Consider the following 20978-nt stretch of genomic DNA (forward strand, 5'->3'; position numbering starts at 1 on the left):
GCGCTGACCATGGAGGGGGCGGCAGGGACAGACCCCCCCCCCCCCCCAAAAAAAAAAAACCACCCCCCGGATGTGCACGGCTTCTGATTTTTTTGACTTTGGAGAGGGAGAAACGGGAGCTCTGAAAAAATAACCTTTATTCTCACTTGTATAAAACACATCACAGTTCAACTGGCCTTGTGGGGATGTGGGGGAGATGGCGGGACCCCCCACCCCCCACCCCCAAACCCTGCTCCTGAGGGGGGGGGGGGGGCTGCAGACCCCTGAGCCCGCTGAGCCTCGGGGCGAGGGGTCTGCAGCCAGGGGTCCCGTGGGGACGGAGGGGCCCGGCACCGGGAGTGGGGAGAAAGTGCATGAGTGTGGGGGCACCGGGGTGCAGGGGGTGCTGGAGGAGCCCCCTCACCCCCCGCGCTCGCTGCTCCGAGCTGTGCCCTCGTGTGCCGGCTGTGCTGTGCCGGCTACGCCGAGCCACCAGCAGCGCCCGGCCGTGCTGAGCCGTGCCGGCAGTGCCACGGGGTGCTGAGCCACGTCGTGCCAGCAGCACCGTGCCGAGCCGAGGCGTGCCATGCCGTGCCGTGCCGTGCCGAGCCGAGCCGAGGCGTGCCGGCGGTGCCGGGCTCAGAGCGCCACGCAGGTGCAGTAGTGCCGCAGCTTGCAGGGCAGGATGCCGCGGTTGATCTGGTGAAACTCCACGAGCTGGATGAGGTCGGCGAAGCGGGTCTGCCCGTCGTCCATGGTGAAGTAGAGCCGTCCCTCCTCCTCGCTCTGCCGGGCAGGCGCAGCTCAGGCCTGGTCGGTCCCCCCCCCACAAACCCTCCCAAACACCCCCCCGCCCCCCCCCAGCCGTGGCACTCACCGGCAGGATGAGATAGTGCTTGACTTTCTGCAGGTGGCACAGGGACAGGACGAAGCCCTTGGGGTTGCGCTGGCTCTCCCGCACCAGGAACACGCTGCGAGCCCCGGAGCGGTGTCACCCCACGGCCCTGGGGCTCCCTGTGACACCCCCGGGGTCCCCGTTCCCCCCAGATACCCTCTGGGGTTCTGTCCCCCCACCCCCATGCTCCCAGACCCCCTAACTCCCCTGCAAGCCCTATATGAGCTGTGGGACCCTATAACCCTCGGGGGCTGCGTGTGCCCCAGGGGTCCCGTACCCCACTGCGACCCCCCCAGGGCCCCCCCCAGTCCGTACCCATCCACCAGCCCCTGGCGGCCGATGAGCTGCTGGGTGTCCTCCCGCGAGATGCGCCCGTGGAACCAGGGCTGGGTGCGGTGGATGGCTGCGGGGACGGGAGAGGGGCGTCAGGTGGGACCCCCCATAAGGCAGGGACCCCCGGCGGGGGGGGGAGGGGGTGCCCCCACCCATTCTGATGCCCGTGGCGGGCGCTGCTCACCGGCGCTGAGCGGGGAGGTCTGGCAGGCAGCCGGCAGGCTGTACCGGTGCGTCGTCTTCTTCTGGCCGTGCAAAGCAAAGAGCGGGTGTGAGCGCACGCCGAGGGGGGGGGTCCCCGCTCCCCCCCGCACCCCCACTCACCCTCCAGGCCTGTGCCTCCTCCAGCGCCGCCGTCAGCACCTCGCTGGGGTTCTCGATCACCCGCCCCGTGCACCCCGAGAAGTCCATGGCCACCAGCGCGTTGTCCGACACGCTCCGCTGCGGGGACGGCGAGAGCGGGCTGGTGGCAGCGGGGGGGCCGGGGGGAGCCCCCCACGGCACAGGGGCTGTGCTGGGGGCCGGGGGGGCACTCACCAGGGCCGTGGGGCCAATCCAGGGGGGCTGGCTCAGCCGGGCCTGCGCTTGCTGGTAGTTACGGTAGAGCTGCATGCCGTACTGGGGGGCGGCGCCGTGAGTGGGGTGTCCCGTGGGACAGGGGGAGAGCGACCCCCCCCCCCCCCCCAAAGTTAGGAATGGGGGCACCCACCCTGTGTCTGTGCTGGCTCGGGGGGGGGGGGCATCCCACTGGCAGCCCCTCATCATGGGGGTATGAGCATCCTCCAGCATCCCCCAGTACCCTCCAGTACTCTCCAGCATCCCTCAGCACCCCACTGCATCCCCCAGCACCCCCCAGCACCCCCAGCACCCCATTACACTCCACCCCCCCCCACTACAAGGACCCCGAGCACCCTCCCGCGGGGGCCATGGCTCACCTTGAAGAGGCGAAAAGCCGCCATCCAGCAGGTCCGGCTCTGCTCGTCCTCGCTGCAGAGCAGCTTCAGGCCCTTTGTGCCGCTGCGCACCTTGTAAGGCTGCGGGGAGAGGACAGAGCCATCAAAGGGCAGCCCCCCCAGTCCCCCCCCCCGTGTTCCTGTTACCCCTTGGGGGCCAGAGACCCTTTGTCAGAGCTGTCTGGGGTGCCCAGAAGGGCCGCACCTTGATGCAGAAGCCGAACTCGGTGGGCGTCCCGTAGTGCTTCTTGCCCTGCGTCACGTAGTAGATGTTGGACTCGGTGAGGTCGGCGAAGTACTGCAGGTGTCGGGGGTCCTGGGGCCGGGGAGGGGGCGTCAGGGGCCAGCCCCCCCGCTGCCCCCAGGGTCGGGGCACCCTGACCCACCCCTCACCTTGGACGTGCCCTTGGTGGAGTAGTAGAGCCCCGAGCGGCGCAGGGAGAAGTAGAACCGCTTCCAGACCTTGCGGCCGGTCTCACGCAGCTGCAGGAAGCCCTGGACCTCGGGGCAGCTCCCGGAGTTCAGGAAGTTCTGGGGGGAGGCCAGGGCTGAGGGGTGGCCGGGCACGGTGGGGGCCCCGTGGTGCGGTTGGGTCCCCACAGCACGGTTGGGTCCCCATGGCACAGTTGGATCCCAACGGCACGGTTGGTTCCCTATGGCATGGTTGGGTCCCCACGACATGGTTGTGTCCCCACGGCGTGGTTGGGTCCCCACAGCACGGTTGGGTCCCCATGGCACAGTTGGGTCCCCACAGCACGGTTGGGTCCCCATGGCATGTTTGGGTCCCCACGGCACGGTTGGGTCCCCATAACATTGTTGGGTCCCCACGGCATGGTTGGGTCCCCACGGCACGGTTGGGTCCCCACAACGCATCCGGGCACGGTGTCCCCATACCTGGATGAGCTCCGAGTGCGCCATGCTCTTGTTCGCCTCCAGGCAGCTGGACACCATCACCTCGGGGAAGAGCGACTGCTGGGGAGGATGGGCGGGGGGTCAGGGGACACGCACGGGGCGCTGCGGCTCCCCACGGGGCGTAGGGGGGCCCCACATGGGGCATCCAGGTCCCCGTGGGACACCTGCCCCGCCCCCCCCCCCCCCCCACGTACCGCGTTACTCTTGAAGAGCTCGTACTTGGCGAAGTTCTTGCGGAAGACGAAGCGGCTGTCGGCGCCGAGGGGCCACGCGCTCTGCACCTCCACCACCGACTCGTGGTCCTCCAGGCAGCGCTCTGCGGGGACCGGGGGGGGCTCAGCGGGCGGCGGGGGCCAGCTCCGTGCCGTGCCGTGCCATGCCGTGCCGTGCCAGGGACTCACCCAGGGCCAGGTGCTGGTGCAGCTCCACCAGGGCCCAGCTGTGGTCGTGCAGCGCGTGTGTCCTCTGCACCAGCATCTCGCAGAGCTGCCGCGCCGTGGTGCCCGCCGACACCTCCAGCGAGCGGCAGGATCCGTCCTCGCTGAACACCTTCACCAGCTGCGGGGGCACGGCGGCCATCAGGGCCCCGTTACCCCGCCGGGAACTCCCCCCCCCCACCCCGGCCGAGCCCCCCGACCCCACTGCCCCGGCACTCACGTGGCAGGTGCCTTCACGGGGGGGCCCCTGCCCGCCGGGGAGGCTGCTGAGGATGGGCGAGTTGGAGGGGCTGCAGAGCTCGGGGAAGGGGTTGGGGATGCAGGGCAGCGACGAGGCGCGCGGCTCCTCCTCCGCCGGTGGCCGGCTGTGGGGCAGAGACGGGCTGAGCCCCCCCCGCCCGTGCCTCTGCCCACCCCACGCCATGGGGGGCTGAGCCCCCCCCGCACCCACCTGCTGCCGTGGATGAAGAGGGGCTGCGAGCGCCTGAGGTCGGCGGCGGGCGGCCCCTCGCCCGCATCCCCCTCCTGCTCCGTGCCGCCCGCCCCGGGGGGCTCCCGGAGGCCGCTCTGCTGGGCCCCCCCATCCATGGCATCATCTGGGGAGCAGAGAGCGGGGCCTGCAGCCGGTGCCGCCGGGGGCTGCCCACCCTGCCACCCGCCCCCGCTGGGTTTCGCCAGCGCCCAGATGAGCGGCGTGAGTCAGCGTGGGGGTGACGCAGCGCTGCCCCGCCTGCCCCCCCACCCCCCACCCCGGCACCCCTAGCCCCTGCCCGCCCCAGGGGGTCTGCGAGTCCCCGGTGCCTCCGTCCGCATCCCGATGGCGTTGGCACCGCAAGCAGGGGACACAGCCCTGCGGGGAGCACAGCCCCATACGAGACACCCGAGAATCCCCCAGCATCTCATCCCACGCAGGAACCGCTCCGGTGTCACCAGTGGGAACCTGGCGGTGGATGAGCTGGGCTGGGCCGGGCTCGACTGGGCTAAATTGGGCTGAACTGGGCTGGGCTGGGCGAGACCGGCCAAGCCGGATGAATTGGCCTGGGCTGAACTGGGCCACGGCGAGAGGTGCCAAGCCGCGCCGTGCCACGCCGTGCCGAACCGTGCCGTGCCGTGCCGTGCCGTGCCGGTGGAGCCGCCAGCTCGGCCCAGCCCCGCCACCTCCTCGGGTCCGGCCAAACCAGTTCAGGCGGCCGCTCCCAGCTCCACCTCACCGCGCTGGCATCCGCGCCGGGGCGGCCGCGCCGGGGCCGGGGGCGAGGAGCCGGCGCCCGCCGTGGGAACGGCCCCCGGCCCCCCCACACCCCCGCCGCACGGCCCCCCGCCGCGCTGCGCCGCCCTCGCCCCCGGCCTCGTGCCCGGTGCCGGCACCCACGCGCCCTGGGTGCTCCGCTTGGGGGACGCGGGGACATGGGCAGTGCTCCGGAGGGCCGGGCACGGCACGGTGCGGCTTGGCTTGGCACGGCCTGGTATGGCCTGGCATGGCCCGGCACGGCTCGGCACGGCCGGGCACGCACTGCCCGGGACAGGCAGGGGCAAGCTCATCCCAGGCCGTGCCGGACGCGCACGCGGCACACGTAACGCACGCGCGGTGCCCGCGGCCGCACCGGTGGCACCGGGGGGGGGGCCGGGGCCATGCTCTCGCCGCGCCACGCGGGGCCGGGTTAATCATTCACCCGGCTCCGTCCGCGCCTCCCGGCGGCGCGGGGTCCAAGTCCACGGCCAGGCGGGCACCGGGCCCCTTCCCGCGTGGTGCCAACGCACCGAGGTGCTGAGGTGTACGGGGCCACCGCTGTCCCCATCCCCATCCCCATCCCCGTCCCCATCCCTGTCCCCATCGCCGTCGCCACCCCGCTGGCTGGGGACCCTCCGCTGCGTCCCCTCTCCCCAAAATGCAGCCAGGCCCCCTGCCCGCTCCCCGTGGTGGGGACATGGGGGCACAGCGAGGGTGCTCGAGGGGTCCCGGCCACCCCAGGCCATGCACCGGGTGTGAGGGCCGGGCTGGGGGATAATGGGATGGCTGGGGACCCCCGCAGGGCCCCGCAGCACCACGCTGCCACCAGCCCCTCACCGTGGCCTCGGGTCACCTCGGTGCCTGCCCTGCCCCGTGGCCTGGCCCCCGCGGCCACGACGGTGCGGTGACAGCAGTGGGGGGACGCGGGGTGTCCCTGGGGTCTGGGAGCAAACGGGGGGAACCAAGGCCTTGGGGCTATGGGGCAGGGTTCCCAGGGCCACCAGGGTTAAGGGACATGGTCTGAGGGCCACCAAGGCTATAGGGAAATGTTCCCAACGTCACCACTGTTAAGGGACAGGTTGCCAGGGCCACCAGGGTTAAAGGGATGGGATCCCAGGGCCACCAGGATGGAAAGGAGAGGGTCCCAGGGCCACCAGGGCTGGGGGTAGGTGGGACTGGGACCATCAGGGTTATAGGACTGGGTCCTGGGGCCACCGGCACCATAGGACAGGGTTTCCGGGGCCACCAGCGTTTGGGGACGGGGTCTGAGGGCCACCAGGGTTAGGGGATGGGGGTCCCAGGGCCGCCAGGTTTAAGGGACGGGATCCCAGAGCCACCAGGGACAGGGGACGGGGTCTGAGGACCACCAAGGCTATAGGGACGGGGTCCCAGAGCCCCCGAGCTGCGGGTGGAGGCCCTGGCAGCCGCCGGTGCCGTGGAACCGGGATCCCCAGGGCTACGAGGCAGAGGAGGAAGAAGAGGAGCCGGGAGGAAGACAGGAAGGAAGGGACGGAGAAACCGGGGGGGGGACCACGACCCGTAACCGGTGGTCCCAGGGCACAGGGACCCCCACCCTCAGCCCGCTCCTACCTGCAGCGCCCGCCGCGTCCCGCCACCCTCCCGCCGGACCGGGCATTCCTGTTTTTTTTTTCCCCCCGGCTTTATCTACCTGCGCCAGCGCCCGCCCCCGCCTGACATCACGGCACCAGGGAGGCCGCGGCCCCACGGCCCCCACCCGGCTCGGGGGGCACCCCTCGGTCCCACCGGGGATGGGGGGAGTTTCCTACAACGCACCGGGGCGACCCCAATACCGGTGGCGCCGTGGGGACCGGGTGTCCCGCAGGGTGCTGGCTCTGCCCCACGGCACCGGGGGGGGGGGCACCGGCCTGTGGGTGGGTGGGGGGTCCCCAACCTCCGTGGGACCCCCATCTGTGGGGCTGGAGCGTGGGTAGGGGGTCCCCAGTGGGATGCCTGGGGGTCTCCTGGGGGATTCGGGGGGAGAGGGGCGCTGAGCATCCCCGTGGGTGCTGGTGGGGTCTCGGAGGGGGGGGGGGAGGTGTCTCCGGGGGGGTCCGTGGGCACCCATGGAGCTGTGGGGGTCCTCATGTCGGGGGTCTCCGTGGGGAAAGGTGGTCCCCATGGGGAAAGGGGGGTCCCCATGGGGAAAAGGGGGTCGCCCCACATGCTGTGGGAGGCCCTGTGGGGTGGCTGTGTCCTTTTGGGGGGTCCGTGTGTCCCCCCGTGGGGTCTGTGCGTGTCGTGTGGGGTCTGTGGGCCCCCATAGGGCTGCGGGGGTCCCCATATGGGGGGGTCCCCATGGGGAAAGGTGGGTCCCCCCACATCCTGTGGGAGTCCCTGTGGGGTGGAGGTGTCCCCGTGGGGTCTGTGCGTGTCTCCGTGGGGTCCCCGTGGGGTCCGTGGCTCTGTCCCCGCGGGGGGCTCGGAGGTCCCCGTGGGGTGCTGGGGGTCTCCTGAGGTCACGGAGGCTCCATAGGGGTCCCCAGAGGGGGATGCGGGGGGTTCTCAGGGGGGGTTCCGCGAGCTGCGTGGGCTCCGTGGGGCTGCCGCGGCTCCGGGGGGGTCCCGTGGGCTGCGTGTGGGGGTCCCGTGGGGGGTTCCGTGGGGGTCCCACGGGGGACAGCGGGGGCTCTGAGGGTCCGTGCGGACCGCCGTGGGACCGCAGGGCTCCCACAGGGCTCCCACGGGGCGTGGGGACCGTGGGGGTGCCCCGCGTGGACGCCCCGTGGGGACCCCCCCCGGAGCCCCCGTGGGGGGGGCGGCAGCCGCGGTCCTCCGGCCACCAGGGGGAGCAGACGAGAGGGCGGCGCAGAGCGGCCGGAAGTGCCGGCGTCACGTGGCCGCACCCGGAAGCGGCGGCGGGCGGGCGGCGATGAGCGGCGGGGCAGGGGCGGCGGCGGCGGCCGGGACCGGGGCCGGGGACAGCTCCGGTTCCGGTTCCGAGCGGCGGGTCCGCATCGTGGTGGAGTACTGGTGAGCGCCTCCCCCGGGGGGGTAACGGGGGCTGGGGGGGGGGGAATGGGGGCACCGGGGAGGGGAATGGGGGCACCGGGGGGGTACCGGGGGGGTACCGGAGGGCTCTGGGGGGGGGGGGCGGCGGAACCGGGAGGGGGCGGGGGGGGCGAAGGAGCGGGGGGAGGGGGCGGGAGGAGGAATGGGGGGGACATGGGGGGGGGGTGGGGGGGGCACGGGGCGGATTTGGGGGGGTTCAGGGAGGCTCCGGTGGGGGGGGGGGAGGTGTTTGGCCCCCCCCCGCCGCCGCCGCCGCCATCCCGGGCCTGCCTCCCCCCGCCCCCAGCGAGCCCTGCGGCTTCGAGGCCACGTACCAGGAGCTGGCGAGCGCCGTGAAGGAGGAGTACCCCGACATCGAGATCGAGTCCCGCCTGGGGGGCACCGGTGAGTGCCGCGAGGGGCCCCCCCCGGGGGGCTGGGGGAGGGCGGGGGGTCCCGGGGGGGGGCCGGCATCCCACCCCCCCCCCTCCCCCCCCCCGGTCTTGGGGTCCCCGTGGGCAGCGGTGTCAGCGCATCCCACGGGGGTCGGGGGGTCCCTGGGGGGTGGTGGTGGTCGTGGGGGCTGGGCGACCCCCCAGGGGGGGGGGGGGTGTGTCGCAGCCCCGTTTGGGGTGGGGGGGGCGCCAGGGTTTAAAGCCACTTAAAACCACTTAAAACGTTGCGGGGGGGGGGTGGGGGGGGGGGGGCTTGTGCTCAATTCCCCCAAGCGCTGCAGGTGGCAGGGGCTGCCCCGGCCCCTCACCGGGTCCCCGGGGGTGCAGAGACCTGAGACCCCCAGCTCCCCCCCCCCCCCCCCCGGGGTGCACCAGGGACAGGATGGGAGCTGTGGCACCCCCCCGGGGGGGGGGGGGGCACGGCTCAGGGCTTGCCCCCCCCCCCACTGTTTTTAAGGTGCCTTTGAGATCGAGATCAACGGGCAGCTGGTCTTCTCCAAGCTGGAGAACGGAGGCTTTCCCTACGAGAAGGACGTGAGTGCCCCCCGGATGAGGGCCTGGTGCCCCCCCCCGGGCTGTGTGACTGTGGGGGGGGGGCCTGAGCCCGGGTGGGGAGCGGGGAGGGCCCTGGGCTCCCTTAGCCACACCTGTGTCCCCCCCACCCCCTTTTTCTCTCTCTCCGCAGCTGATCGAGGCGATCCGCAGAGCCCGCAATGGGGAGCCCCTGGAGAAGATCACCAACAGCCGCCCCCCCTGCATCATCCTGTAGCCCTGCGCCCGCTGGGGGGGGGGCCGTTCCCCCCCCCTCCACGTTAACCAGCCGGTTCCCGTCCCCTCGGCGCCCCCCCGTGCCCCGCTGCCCCCCTCCTTCGTTAGCTTCCTGCGCCGTCGGGGGGAACGGGGGAGCGTAAGGAGCGCCCCGGGGGGGGGCCACCACAGCACTGGTGCCACCAGGAGCGCCCCGGGGGGGGCCACCACGGCACCGGTGCCACCAGGCCAGCGCTGCCCGTTCCTTGGGGCCGCGTCCCTGAGCCGTGCGGGCTGTAACCACGCCGCCTGCCCGCCCGCTCCCCTCCTGCCCTGTTTTTTTTGGGGGGGGGGGGGGGGGGGGGGGGGGGGAAGCTCTCCCCTCCTCAGTCCTTGGGGGCAATTCTGCAGGCCCCCCCCCCACGTCGTGGGGCTGGCGAACGCCCCGCCCGTGGCATCGCAGGGGGCTCGGCAGCTCCGGAGCTCCCTGGAGGTGAACGTGGAGGGAAGCCTCGTGCCGTGGAGCCGAGAGCAGCTCGTTAACGATTAAAGCCTCTCGGTCACTGATTAAACAGGCACGAGGGTGGCTGGGGGGGTGGGGGGGGCATGGGAACCCCCGCCTGGCTCCATCCCCCCAGCCCTGGGGGTCCGTTTAACGAGCCCCCCCCGCCCCGTTCCCAGGCCCTTGCCCTCCCCACGTCACGGCTCCGTGCTCTGCCACGGGGCGGCCGAGCCGAGGTGGGCCCCCCCCCCCCGTGGCCCCCTATTTATTCTTTACTGTGTATAACCCCCCCCAAAGCCTGGGGCTGAATACAGGACGGAGGAGAAACGTGGCCCCTCTTCCCCGTGTCCCTTGTAGGGGGGCACGGGTGGTGACAGCGGGGTCAGAGCAGGGCCTGGCTGCCCCCGTCCCTGTGGGATCGGGGATTTCCCCTCTCCTTTGCGGGGGGGGGGTGGTGGCAGCTGCAGACGGAGTTGGGGGGAGAACCACACGGACAAGCGGTGTAAAAAATAAAAAAAAACCAAAAAAAAAAAAAGAAACCTGTACAATTCTCAAATATACAGCCGCGGGTGCCGCCGTCGCTTCGCAGGAATCCAGCAGGGGCCCGGGCGGTGCCTGCCTGCTCTCAGTGCAAGTCGGTGCGGGGCCGCGGTTTTGGGGTCGGCGGGGAGCCTTCGGGATCGGGGGGGGGGGCAGCCTGGCCCCCGAGCGGCGTTGGGGTGGGACGATGCTCCTGCTGCTCCCGTTTCGGCGCTGCGAGCGCCAGCCCCGCTCAGCCCCCGGCTTCCTCGTCCCTCGGGGAGCCCCCCGCAGGGTTCCGAGCTCTACAGCCTCGGCGCTGTCCTGAGACCCCCACCTCCAGTGGGGGGGGGGGCTTTTGGGGTCCCTCCGGGGGGGCACAGGGGGTGACCCAAGTTCCCCCGCGTGTCGCCGTGCTGTCCCACAGCGTCCAGGGTCCCCGGGGGGAGGGGATGGATGATCCCGGCCCCGTGTCCGTGTCGCTTGCCCCCCCCCCAAAGCTACCTCGGCCATTGTCGGGGGGGCTCTGTCGGAGGCCCGGCCCTACACGGCCGCGTCCTCGGGCCGCACGGAGGAGGGCTCGGCCAGGCCCAGGTACTCGGGGTTCTCGGCCGCCGGCGTGGAGACGGGGCCGCCCTCGGGGCCGCCGGTTTTCGGGGGGTCCTGGTTCCAGTAGTAGGGATTGTCGAAGGCCTGGCTGAAGGGGCCGGGGGCCGGCAGCCCGGGGGGGGTCAGGTACTCGGGGTTCTCCACGGCGCGGCCGAAGGGCCCCGGGAAGGGATGCTTGGCGTCCTTGATGAGCCCGTTCTTGCCCTGGTGGCCCTTGGGCTTGTCCAGCGGGGACGGTGGCGTGCGGGGGTGCCGGGGGGGAGACAGCCGCTCCCCGGCCTGGTTCACGTACTCTGGGGGGGGCAAGGGGTGCGTGAGCAGCCCAGCGGGGTCCTCGCCCCCTCCCCGGCTCCCCGCGGGGTCCCGTCCTGCCCCGTCCTACCTGGCATGGTGGTGCAGGAGGCCGGGGGGAGGAAGCCCTCGGGGTCCAGGCCCTCGCTCTCGTCACCCGACAGCCCAGTGGGGTCCTCGCTGTAGCGTGTGGCCGGGGGGCTCTGCAGGGTCCCCTTGGCCCCCATGTCCCCCTCCAGAGCCTCCGGCACGGGGCCCTCGGGCCCCTCCACCAGGCCCTGGGGCGGGAAGGGGAAGGCGGCCGAGTCTTCGCCCTCCTCCACGTCGGCTGGGGTCTCCGCCGTGCTCTGGGGGGGGGGGGTGCGAGAGGGCACGGCGTCGGCACGGCACGAGCGAGGTGCCCTGGGGGTCGCAACCACCCCCAGCAGCCCGTCCCGGTGTCCGCAGACAGCCTGGGGTCCCCGGAGCCCTCACCCCCCCCCCCCCCCCCCCGGGCAGGGGGGGTCCCCAAAAAAAACCCCCTCGGCCGGCCCCTGCCCGGCTGCGTACCCGCGTGGAGGAGATGCGGCTGCGGTAGGTGGTGGAGGTCTCGGCGCTGAAGAAGCCCTGGTGAGGCACCAGGTACTCCTCGGCGTCCACCAGGTCGTCCATGTCCTCCTCCTCCAGCAGAGCCCGGTAGAAGGTGCTGTCCATGGAGCTGGGCAGCCCGATCATGTCGTTCTGGGGGCGAGGTGGGGGGGCTGTCAGTGCCCGTGGGGGCGCTGGCGCGGGTGGGGACCCCCCCGGGGACCCCCCGGGAGCCGGTACCTGTATGACCACGAAGCGCTGCGGGTCCCGCGCCATGCGGGAGAACTCGGTGACCAGCTCCCGGAATTTGGGCCGGCACTCGGAGTCGATCATCCAGCCTGGGGCAGAGCCGAGCACCGTCAGGGCGGGATGGGGGGGTGGTGGTGGTGGTGGATGGGGGGGGGGGGGTCCCACCACATCCCCCTGCCACCCCCCGGCACGTCCCCTGTGCCCGTACATTTCACCATGATCATGTAGACGTCGATGGTGCAGATGGGCGGCTGCGGCAGCCTCTCGCCCTTCTCCAGCAGGTCGGGGATCTCCCGCGCCGGGATCCCGTCGTACGGTTTCGCCCCAAATGTCATCAGCTCCCACACGGTGACACCTGGGGGGGGGTGCGGGGACGGGGTGAGCGGTGCCCTGGACCCCCCCCAGCGCCGCCCCAGCCGGCTCGGGGACGCACCGTAGCTCCAGACGTCGCTCTGGTGGGTGAAGCGGCGGCGCAGGATGGACTCCAGCGCCATCCACTTGATGGGCACCTGGGTGGGGATGGACGGCGAGGTGAGCAGGGTCCCGTGGATGGGGACACGCCGTGCTCCCCGTCCACCTCGTCCCCGCGCCCTTCCCCCCCGCCCCCCCCCCCACCTTGCCGCCGTCGGCGTGGTACTCGGTCTCGTCGATGTCGAGCAGCCGGGCCAGCCCGAAGTCGGTGATTTTCACGTGGTTGGGGCTCTTGACCAGGACGTTGCGAGCAGCCAGGTCCCGGTGCACCAGCCGCACCTCCTCCAGGTAGCTCATCCCCTGCAGCAGCAGGGGTCAGGCTCCGGACCACCACCCCCCCCGGCCCCCCCCCCAGCTAGCTCCCGTCCTACCTTGGCGATCTGCACACACCAGTTGAGCAGGTCCTGGGAGCCGATGTGGTCCTTGTTCTCCCGCACGTAGTCCAGCAGGCAGCCGTAGGGCATCAGCTGCGTCACCAGCTGCACCGTGGAGGTCAGGCAGATGCCCAGCAGCCGCGACACGTAGGGGCTGCCCACCCCCGCCATCACGTAGGCTTCCTGGGGGCAGCGGGGGGGGCGGTCAGCCTGCCAACGGCTCCCCGGACCACCCCCACCCCGCCGTGCCCCCCCCCCCCGCCACCGCGCGCACTCACGTCCAGGATCTCCTTGTTGGCCTTGGGCGAGGTGTTCTCCCGCAAGACCTTGATGGCCACCGGGATCTTCACGCTCTCCCCGTCCGGGATCCAGATGCCCTGGAGAGGAGCTGGGTGAGCGGGGAGGAGGGAGGGGGGGGGCGGCGGCAGCCCGACGGCGGTGCCCCCCCCCCCACCCCCTCACCTTGTAGACGGTGCCGAAAGCGCCCGAGCCCAAAACCTTCACTTTCTTCAGCTCCGTCTCCTTGAGGATGCGCATCTGGGCTTGGTTGGGGAGGGCCCCGCTGGGCGTCAGCGGCTCCACCAGCTGCAGGGCACAGGTGAGTAAGAGCTGGGGGAGGGGACACACACAGGATGGGCACCCCCTGGGGACGTCCCCACCTCGGTCTCCTGCAGCAGGCGCCGCATGGTGTGCTTCCTCTCCTGCTGCCTCCGGCGCTTGACGCAGACCACGGTGATGAGCAGGAGGACGACGACCAGCAGAGCCCCCACCACGCCGGCGATGATGGACGTCACCTGGCTGCGGGACAGGAGGTGACGGGGGGGGGGACACGGGGACGTGGGGATGGGGGCGGAGGAGCCCCCTAACGCCCGGAGGGGTTGGGGCACCCGCGGCGGCGGTGGTACCTCGGCTTCTGGTCCACGGGGCAGCCGTCCTCGTCCCGGATGGTGCACCTGGGGGCGGAGGGGGTCAGCGAGCGGTGCCCCCCCCCCCCCCAGCCCCCTAAACCCGCAGCCCGCACTCACGAGTGGGTGCAGTTGGTGGGGCAGAGCTGGCAGACGCCGTCCTCGTCCGGGTACTTCCAGATGGGCACGAAGGAGGCGTCCACCTTCACCCCGCTGGGGCAGCGCCGCACGCACTGCTGCGCGTCCTTGTAGTGGGCGCAGGCCACGCACTGGTCCGCCTCCTGCGGGGTCGGGGGGGGGGACGGGGGCGGGGTGAAGGACCCTGGCACCGGGCTTGTCCCCGTGTCCCCATGTCCCCATCCTCACCGATCCGAAGCAGGTCTCGGTGCCGTTCTGGGGCTGGCACTCGGGGTGGCACGGCAGGCACCGCGTCCCGTTGGTGTGCTCCCGGACGGTGCTGCGGGGCGAGAGGAGCGGGGATGGGGTGGGAGGGGGGCGGTCGGTGCAGAACAGGATCCCGGTCCCCCCCCCCCCCCCAACCCCCCCGCCGTGCCGGCAGGGCTCTGCCCGTCCCCATTGCTCACCCGTCCAGGAGGTTGCAGGAGGCGACGCACTCCTGGCCGCGCAGGAACCGCTCGCAGGCGACGCACTGCGTGGGGCCGGGCCCCCAGCACTGCCCCTTGGCGCAGAGGTGGAAGCAAACCAGCCCCTCGCTCTCTGTGCGGGGTCAGGGGGGGCACCGTAAACACCCCCGGCCCGGCCCCGGGTGCCACGAGCAGGTCCAGGAGGGGTTGCGGGGTGGGGGGGGTGGGGGTTCCTTACCGCACTGCTCGGGGGGCTTGTTGTGGGTCTGGAAGAGGCGCTGGCGGGGGTGTCGGAAGATGGTGTCCCAGGGCACCTTCTGGAGGAAGCAGAGCTGGGGGTTGTGGTGGACGAGCACCATCCCGCTGCTGATCTCCTGCAGGGCGCGCAGCCCCAGCGCCCGCACCGCCAGGTCCCGCAGCGTCAGCGAGTAGGCGCCGCTGCCGAGACACGGCCCGGGTGAGCGCCCTTGGTGGGGGGGGGGGGTGTCCCCTCCACCACCCCACCCCAAGGTGCCCCCCGCCGGGTCCCCGGCCCCGCTCACTTGTGCAGCACGCGGCCCCGGATGATGCGCAGGTTCTGGAAGACGCCCAGGTCCTCCATGCCGGGCGGCCAGGCGGCGATGTACAGGTAGCCTGGGGGGGGGGGGGGGGGGGCACGGCGTCACCACCGCCCACCCCCTCGTGCCCCCCCAACCCTGGGGACGCGTCCCCAGCCCCGGCACCTCCCCGTGCGCTCACCCGTCAGCTCCTCCAGGCTCTCAAAGGTGGACAGCAGCTGGGGGTCCAGGGGCGCCGTGTTGGTGCTGGGGTCCCTGGGGGGGGGGGGAGACGGGGGAGGTTGGCAGGGCCGGGGGGGGCCCGGCGGCTCCCCACGGGGTCGGGGTGCGGGTGCTCACCCGGCGAAGGTCTCGGGCAGGAAGGCCAGGCTGCCGAAGATCTTGGTGCAGCCGGCAAAGTGCTGGATGTTGGAGGCGTTGACGGCGCGGACGCCCTTGAGGAAATCCACGCCCAGCCCGTAGCACACTGCGGGGGGGGGGCACAGTGAGGCCGGTAGGTCCGGGGGGGTTCCGCCAGGACCACCCCACCCCCCCCAGACACTGCCTGCCCCGCCAGCCCTTCCCTGCGCACCGCAGGGACCCACAGGGCACGGCAGCCCCCCCCAGCCCTGTGGGGCTCCCCACGCACTGCCTGGGGCCCCAGAAATGTGGCGGGCAGCCCAGCAGCCCCCACCCCCCCCCAAAAATGTGGCGGGGAGCCCCCCCCAGGGCCGCTCACCCTCCGGGCAGGGCTTGCTGCACTTCTCGCACTTCTGCACGTTGTTGACGGTGACCTCCTGGCTGTTCTGGGGGCACACCAGGGTGCACGACCCCACCTCCGTCGCAAGGTAGTTATCTGGGGGGGGGGGGACAACGACCACAACGACGGTCAGGGCCACGTAATGAGCCCCCCCCCAGCCTCCCCGTCCCCCCCCAAGCACTCACAGGGGCACTGGCTGACGCAGCTGGCACCGAAGGTGTAGCGCCCGTCGCGGTTGGGCACCGACTCGAAGGTGTCCGAGTTGTAGATGACGAGGGGGGGGGCAGTGCAGCTCGCAGATCCCGCTCCGGTTGAAGTTCAGGCAGGCCTGCAGTTGGCGGGGGGGGGGGTCCAGCGGTCGCCGTCAGCCCCCAGCCCTGCCCCTTTCCACCCCCCCCCCCAACCCCGGTGCCCCCGTCCCCGTGCCCACCAGGCAGTCGGAGTGCTTGGGGCCGGTGCAGCCGGCGGCGCACTGCTCGTGGCAGCAGTCCGTCGGCTTCGTGCCCTTGCACCGCGGGCACCCGTGGCAGATGCTGTTGGTCACTAGGGTGGAGAGGGGGACACGGTGGGGCAGGGACCCCCCCCCCCCAGGGTCTTGGATGTAGGGGGGGGTCACTTGGACAAGGAGCTGTGGGGTGGGTGGCTTCCCAGGGCAGGGGGATGTGGGGAAGGGGTTGTGGGGAGGGTCTGTGGGGCAGGGGTTTGGGGGTCTGTGGGGCAGGGGTTTGGGGGTCTGTGGGGCAGGGGTTTGGGGCCGGTTGGGGTCAGCAGCAAGGGGGTTTTGGGGGGGGTGAATTGGGGTCCACAGGGCAGGGGTTTGGGGGTCTCTGGGGCAGGGATTCTGGTGCCAAGTGGGGGTCAGTGGGGCAGGGGTTTGGGGCCAGTCGGGGTCAGCAGCAAGGGGATTTGGGGGGGGGGGTGAATGGGGGTCCCCAGGGTACAGATTTGAGGGGGCCTCTGGGGCAGGGATCTGGTTGCCAAGTGGGGCCAATGGAGCAGGGATGTGGGGGCCTGGTGGGGGTGTCCAGGGAGTTTGGGGGGGAGGGGGGGGTGTCACGGGGTGGGGGCTTTGGGGATCCCCATGGCCGGGGCAGGGCTGACCGCAGACCCCATACTCACGCGTCTGGCAGTCCTGGGGGCCCTCGCCCCAGCAGTGCCCCTCGGCGCACAGCGCGTGGCACTTGGGACCTGCGGCGGGGCAGGGGTGAGCTGGGGGGGCTCGGGGGGGGGGGCGGCACCCCCCAGATCCACCCCAGTACGAGCTCCCCAGTGCCCCCCTCCCCACACCCCAGCCCCGGCGACTCACAGCTGCGGCTGCGGGCGCTCTCCACGCGGGTCTCGCCGCGGAGCTCGTTGTGCCGGTGGAAGATGTCGGCCCAGAGGATGGTCTCCTGGAAGCAGAGCTGGGGGTTCTCCTCGATGCGCACCCCCCCCTTCAGGATCTCTGCGGGGGGACAAGGACCCCCGTCAGCACCTGGGGACAGCCCCGCGGGGAGGGGACGGGACACCTGGCCCCGTGCGGGGACCTGCAGCCCCACGGGGACACCCGGCCCCACGCCACGGGCTTGCAGCCCCCCTGGGGACACCCAGCCCCGTACAGGGCCCCCCCCCCCCAAGCCGTGCCCCCCCCTGACCTGTGAGATGCCTCATGCCGAGCTGCCGCAGCCCCGAGTTGCTGAGCACGGCCAGGGCGTAGCGCTCCTGGAAGAGCTGCGTCCCGCGGATGATGCGCAGGCTCCGCAGCCCCACGCCGCTCACTTGGTTCTCGGCGATCAGGACGTAGCCCTGCACCTCCTTGATGTCCTGGGGACGGGATTGGGGGGGGGGGCACGGCGGTGAGAGCCCCGCGGCGCCCCCCGGGACCTCCCGAACCCCCCAGCCTGGTGCCATGCCCCCCCCCCACACACACACCTGGAGGAAGGCGGTGTCGGCGCCGGGGGCCAGGTAGGTGAGCTCCAGGTTGCCCTGCACCACCTGGCAGCCCTGGTAGAGGTGCCGCAGGGTCTCGTAGTGGCTCTCGGGGCTGGAGGGGCGCAGCAGCTTCATGTCGGTGCCCGTGCACACTGCGGGGACAGCGGGTTTATTTTGGGGGGGGGGGGAAGGAGAAGGCTCAGCCGCAGCCGGCCGGGGCCCCGGCCCCCCGCAGGATCCGGGGCCAGCGCCGGCCTCCGCAGGAAATGCCGCGGATGCGGCCGCCGCCGTTTATCTGCGGAGCTGCTCCCAACAGCTTCCGATGGGCTTCCTGGACGGCCTCCGCGGCGCGGGGACCGAGGGCGGCGCGGGGAACGGGCCCCCCCTTCCCCGTCCCCCCCCTGGCTCTCGGCACCGCGCACGGCCCAGCTGCACCCGCTTCGGCTCCCGTCCCCATGCAGGGCACGACGCCGGCACCGGGTGGGCACCGGGCGGGCACCGGTTAAGGACTGGGTGCGAGCGGGGCCTCGTAACTGGCTCCCCTGCACGCCCGGGGGGGGCCCCGAGCGGGGCCGGGGCGCGGGGGCCGTGGGCGCGCAGCAGGAATGCTCTGCCCACGCCGGCCGGGGGGGGTGGGGGGGGGAGCACCCAGACAAGACGCGATTGTTGAGCGGCGACGGCCGCCCCGGAGCCCCCGGATGGCCTCGTCCCGGTGGGGTCCGTCCCCAGCGCGGGGGGCTCCGAGGGGCGGCGGGGCTGCGAGCCGGGGCGGGGGGGGGGGTGGGGGGGCCAGGAGCCCGGTGGTGAGTCAGGGCGGCGGGTGGCACGGCCCCGGCCGCGGCGTCCCGGCAGGAACCGCCTTTTCAGGTCGGGCATGTTTGGGGAGCGAGCGGGTGACGCAGGCACGGCCCAGCCCCGGCGCGCCCGCGGCCCCCGGCGCCCCGCCGCCACGCGGGACGGGCCCCCCCACCCCCTCCCCAAACCCCCCCCCCCAGCCCCGCTGAGGGGTTAGGGGCTGGGGGCCTCGCCGCCTTGCTCCCCGCACCCCCTGGGGACCCCCGGCTCTACCGTGGCGTGGGGACGATTTGCACCTGTGCAGGTGCCAAGGTGCCCCCCCCCGCCCCGTGCCACCCCCGGCGGGGACACGGTGCTCTCCACACTGTCCTCTCCAACCTAAGAGCCCTGGGGGGGCCACAATTGACCCCTACAGACGCCAACGTCAGCCCCCTACAGACCCCGTGGGGGTCTTGCTGCCCAGGAAGGGTCCGGTGGGGGGACACAGGGCCCCGTGCACACCGTGCCCTACCCTCTGCCCGGTGCGGTGCAGGGGGGGCTGCCGGCCGTGCCGCGGCTGAGTGACAGCCCCCGGTGCCGGCAGCTGCCTGCAGAGCCACGAGGCCCTGGGGGGGACCGGGCTGCAGCCGCCTCCTGACCTCCGCCTGCTCCGGGGGCCGCCGAGCCGGAGAAACGGCCCCTGGGCACGGCCCGACGGGGGGGACCCCATGTTTGGGGTTCAGCTCCGCGCCCTCAGCCGGGCACGGAGGGGCTGAGCTGCCCACCCCACGGGGATCGGGACGGGGCCAGGGATGGCCGCAGGGATCCCCACGCAGCCCCACGGGGAGGGGGGGGAGCTGGCAGGGCCGGGCCAGGTGCCCCCACCCCACAGGAAGAAAGGGCCCCGGAGCAGGCGGGCGGCCAAAGCTCAAGGTCTGCCCTCCACCTGCTGCGCCGCGAGGGCACGGGATGCCGCCGGCTTCCCCGGGGCGAAGGGCGGGCGGCGGGGGACGGATCCTGCCAGGATCCCGGCTCCGTCCCGCCGCCCCGCAAGCCGCCCCGGGGTGCGGCACCGAGCCCCCGCGGGCAGAGCCGTCGGGCACCGCCGCGGGCCGTCTTGGGGACAGCGCTGGGGACGTGCCACCGTGTCCCAACGCCCCGCACGGCCCCCCGCGAGCCGCGGGGTGACGGGAGCAAAAGGGGGGGAAACCCGCTTTTGGCTCTGCCACCCCAACGCACGCCCCCCTCTCCCCCGGTGCCGGACCCGGTTCCCGGTCGGGGTCTGCGTGGAGGCGGCGGGGGCGATGCCGGCTCCGTCCCCGCGTGCCCGGTCGAGGCCCCGCATGCCGCAGGGCTCCAGCCCCGGCTGCTCCCCCGGGGCCGGGCAGGGTGCGGCACCTCGAGAATGTGGATGGGAGCGACGGGGACGCGCCCGCCCGCCCACCCGCACCGTGGGGCACCGTGGGGCGCCGCCGCCGCCGCCCCGGGCCCCTCCGCACCCCAAAACCTCCCTGCGGGATGAGGGGGGTGCCCCAGGGAAGGGCTCCCCGGGTGGCAGGGGCTTGTGCTGGCCTTGTCCCCCCCCCCGTCCCCACGTCCCCCCAGGAGCCCTGGCAGCGGCTCCAGCCTGCGGGAACGGGGCCGTTCCCTGCTCGGGGTGCAACAGGTCCCCGAAACCCGCCCCCCTTCCCCGGGAGGCCGTGGGGTGCCGGGGCCACGCTCGGGGCTGGGGGCTCGGTGGGACCGGGAGGGGAGGGGGGGGGGGGGACACCGGGCCGAGCAGCCCCATCCAGCCCAGTGCCTCCCAGTTCAACCCAGTCGCGTGGGAACGCCGGGGGACGCGGGGCGGGGGGCACCGGGGCGGGGAGGGGGGGAGGTACCGAGGCGGGGGGGGGGGGGGGGGGGCAGCACCGGGAGTCGCTTCCAACCGAACAAACCGAGCTCCACCCCCCCCTTCCCCGGTGCCCCCACGGTGCCCCCCCCCCGGTGCCGAGCGCTCCCCGCGCAACTTCGCTCCGAGTCCCGCCGCCGCCTCCGGCTCCGCCCGCGGCCCGGTGACCCCCCCCCCGCCCCGCACCCCCCCCCCCCCGCCCCGCACCCCCGCTCCCCGGCCGGGCGGACCGGGACCCACCTTCGGCGGCGGCGGCGGGGCAGAGGGCGGCCAGCAGCAGCCCGGTGCACAGCAAGCGGCCGCCGGCGGCGATCATGGTGCTCAGCGCGGGCCGCGGCCCATGGCCCCGCGCCGGCCGCTCCGGGAAAGTTTGCGGTGCGGAGCCGCCGCCTCCCGCCGCGCTCCCGGGCTCCGCCTCGCGGGACCGCGCCGCGCTCCTGGAGGCGGACGGGGGCGCGCCGCGCGCGCGCGCGCGCGCTCCCGACGCCCCCCCCCCGCGCGCGCGCGCTTCCCCGGGCACCGGAGGTACCGGACGGGCTCGGCTGCTCCGTCCCCGGGGGAACCGGGCACCGGTTGGTCCCGGTGCGGCACCGGCACCGGAGCTACCGGGGGTCCTCAGCTGCTCTGGACCGGGAGCACCGGGCACCGGTTGGTCCCGGTGCAGCACCAGCACCAAAGTTACCGGGGGTCCTCAGCTGCTCTGGACTGGGAGCACCAGGCACCGGTTTGTCCCGGTGCAGCACCAGCACTGGAGCTACCGGGGTCCTCAGCTGCTCTGGACTGGGAGCACCGGGCACCGGTTTGTCCCGGTGCAGCACCAGCACCAAAGTTACCGGGGATCCTCAGCTGCTCCATCCTGGGAGCACCGGGCACTGATTTGCCCCAGTGCACCCCCAGCACTGAAGTTACCGGGGGTCCTCAGCTGCTCCGTCCCAGGAGCACCGGGCACTGGTTTGTCCCGGTGCAGCCCCAGTACCAAAGTTACCGGGTATCTTTGGCTGCTCTGTACCGGGAGCACCGGGCACTGGTTTGTCCCGCCGTCCCCGTGCACCACCAGCACCAGAGACACCGGGCACCCTCGGCT

The 20978-nt window shown here is 73.1% G+C and overlaps 3 protein-coding genes across 7 annotated transcripts; 1 reads left to right on the forward strand and 2 right to left on the reverse strand.

Moving 5' to 3' along the window:
* Window positions 1-483: 483 nt before the first annotated feature.
* Window positions 484-6431, reverse strand: GRB7 (growth factor receptor bound protein 7). 5 transcript variants are annotated; one of them, XM_066981565.1, is made up of 15 exons: window positions 6331-6431; window positions 3961-4105; window positions 3730-3874; window positions 3474-3630; window positions 3267-3388; window positions 3055-3132; window positions 2554-2691; window positions 2366-2413; window positions 2143-2241; window positions 1745-1825; window positions 1532-1648; window positions 1392-1452; window positions 1190-1277; window positions 857-950; window positions 484-765 (listed from the first exon to the last, which is right to left on the reverse strand). In XM_066981565.1, the coding sequence occupies exons 1-15, from the start codon at window positions 6374-6376 to the stop codon at window positions 619-621; spliced, it is 1566 nt and encodes a 521-aa protein (XP_066837666.1). In that variant the 5' UTR covers window positions 6377-6431; the 3' UTR covers window positions 484-618. The 5 variants fall into 5 exon arrangements, with proteins under 5 accessions (XP_066837666.1, XP_066837665.1, XP_066837667.1 ...); XM_066981564.1 differs by having other exon boundaries at window positions 1392-1449; window positions 2366-2476; XM_066981563.1 differs by having other exon boundaries at window positions 485-765; window positions 2366-2476; window positions 3055-3129.
* Window positions 6432-7572: 1141 nt separating this feature from the next.
* On the forward strand, window positions 7573-9828 carry MIEN1 (migration and invasion enhancer 1). Its single transcript, XM_066981569.1, has 4 exons — window positions 7573-7731; window positions 8057-8154; window positions 8662-8738; window positions 8890-9828. The coding sequence occupies exons 1-4, from the start codon at window positions 7631-7633 to the stop codon at window positions 8971-8973; spliced, it is 360 nt and encodes a 119-aa protein (XP_066837670.1). The 5' UTR covers window positions 7573-7630; the 3' UTR covers window positions 8974-9828.
* A 151-nt stretch (window positions 9829-9979) lies between these two features.
* Window positions 9980-20333, reverse strand: ERBB2 (erb-b2 receptor tyrosine kinase 2). The gene is given in 28 exon segments (XM_066981562.1): window positions 9980-10874; window positions 10964-11219; window positions 11422-11592; window positions 11680-11777; window positions 11897-12043; window positions 12122-12197; window positions 12304-12459; window positions 12531-12716; window positions 12812-12910; window positions 12996-13118; window positions 13193-13331; window positions 13439-13486; window positions 13559-13719; window positions 13805-13895; window positions 14023-14155; window positions 14261-14460; window positions 14565-14655; window positions 14761-14834; window positions 14919-15045; window positions 15298-15414; window positions 15504-15600; window positions 15602-15646; window positions 15749-15861; window positions 16438-16506; window positions 16625-16762; window positions 16953-17121; window positions 17230-17381; window positions 20135-20333. Coding segments are annotated over 28 exon segments (3711 nt in total). The 5' UTR covers window positions 20211-20333; the 3' UTR covers window positions 9980-10515.
* Window positions 20334-20978: the final 645 nt, after the last annotated feature.

The sequence above is a fragment of the Anser cygnoides genome, chromosome 22 (assembly GCF_040182565.1).
Source record: "Anser cygnoides isolate HZ-2024a breed goose chromosome 22, Taihu_goose_T2T_genome, whole genome shotgun sequence".
Lineage (NCBI taxonomy): Eukaryota > Metazoa > Chordata > Aves > Anseriformes > Anatidae > Anser > Anser cygnoides.

Excerpts from the sequence above, each read along its gene's own strand:
- GRB7 (XM_066981567.1), bottom strand. The coding sequence starts at position 6,376 with ATGCCCGGTCCGGCGGGAGGGTGGCGGGACGCGGCGGGCGCTGCAG. Across the intron at positions 4,106-6,330 it reads GGACGCGGCGGGCGCTGCAG|ATGATGCCATGGATGGGGGG; the intron begins GTAGGAGCGGGC and ends TCTGCTCCCCAG. Across the intron at positions 1,453-1,531 it reads AGGAGGCACAGGCCTGGAGG|AAGAAGACGACGCACCGGTA; the intron begins GTGAGTGGGGGT and ends TTGCACGGCCAG.
- MIEN1 (XM_066981569.1), top strand. The coding sequence starts at position 7,631 with ATGAGCGGCGGGGCAGGGGCGGCGGCGGCGGCCGGGACCGGGGCCGGG. Across the intron at positions 8,155-8,661 it reads GTCCCGCCTGGGGGGCACCG|GTGCCTTTGAGATCGAGATC; the intron begins GTGAGTGCCGCG and ends ACTGTTTTTAAG. Across the intron at positions 8,739-8,889 it reads GCTTTCCCTACGAGAAGGAC|CTGATCGAGGCGATCCGCAG; the intron begins GTGAGTGCCCCC and ends CTCTCTCCGCAG.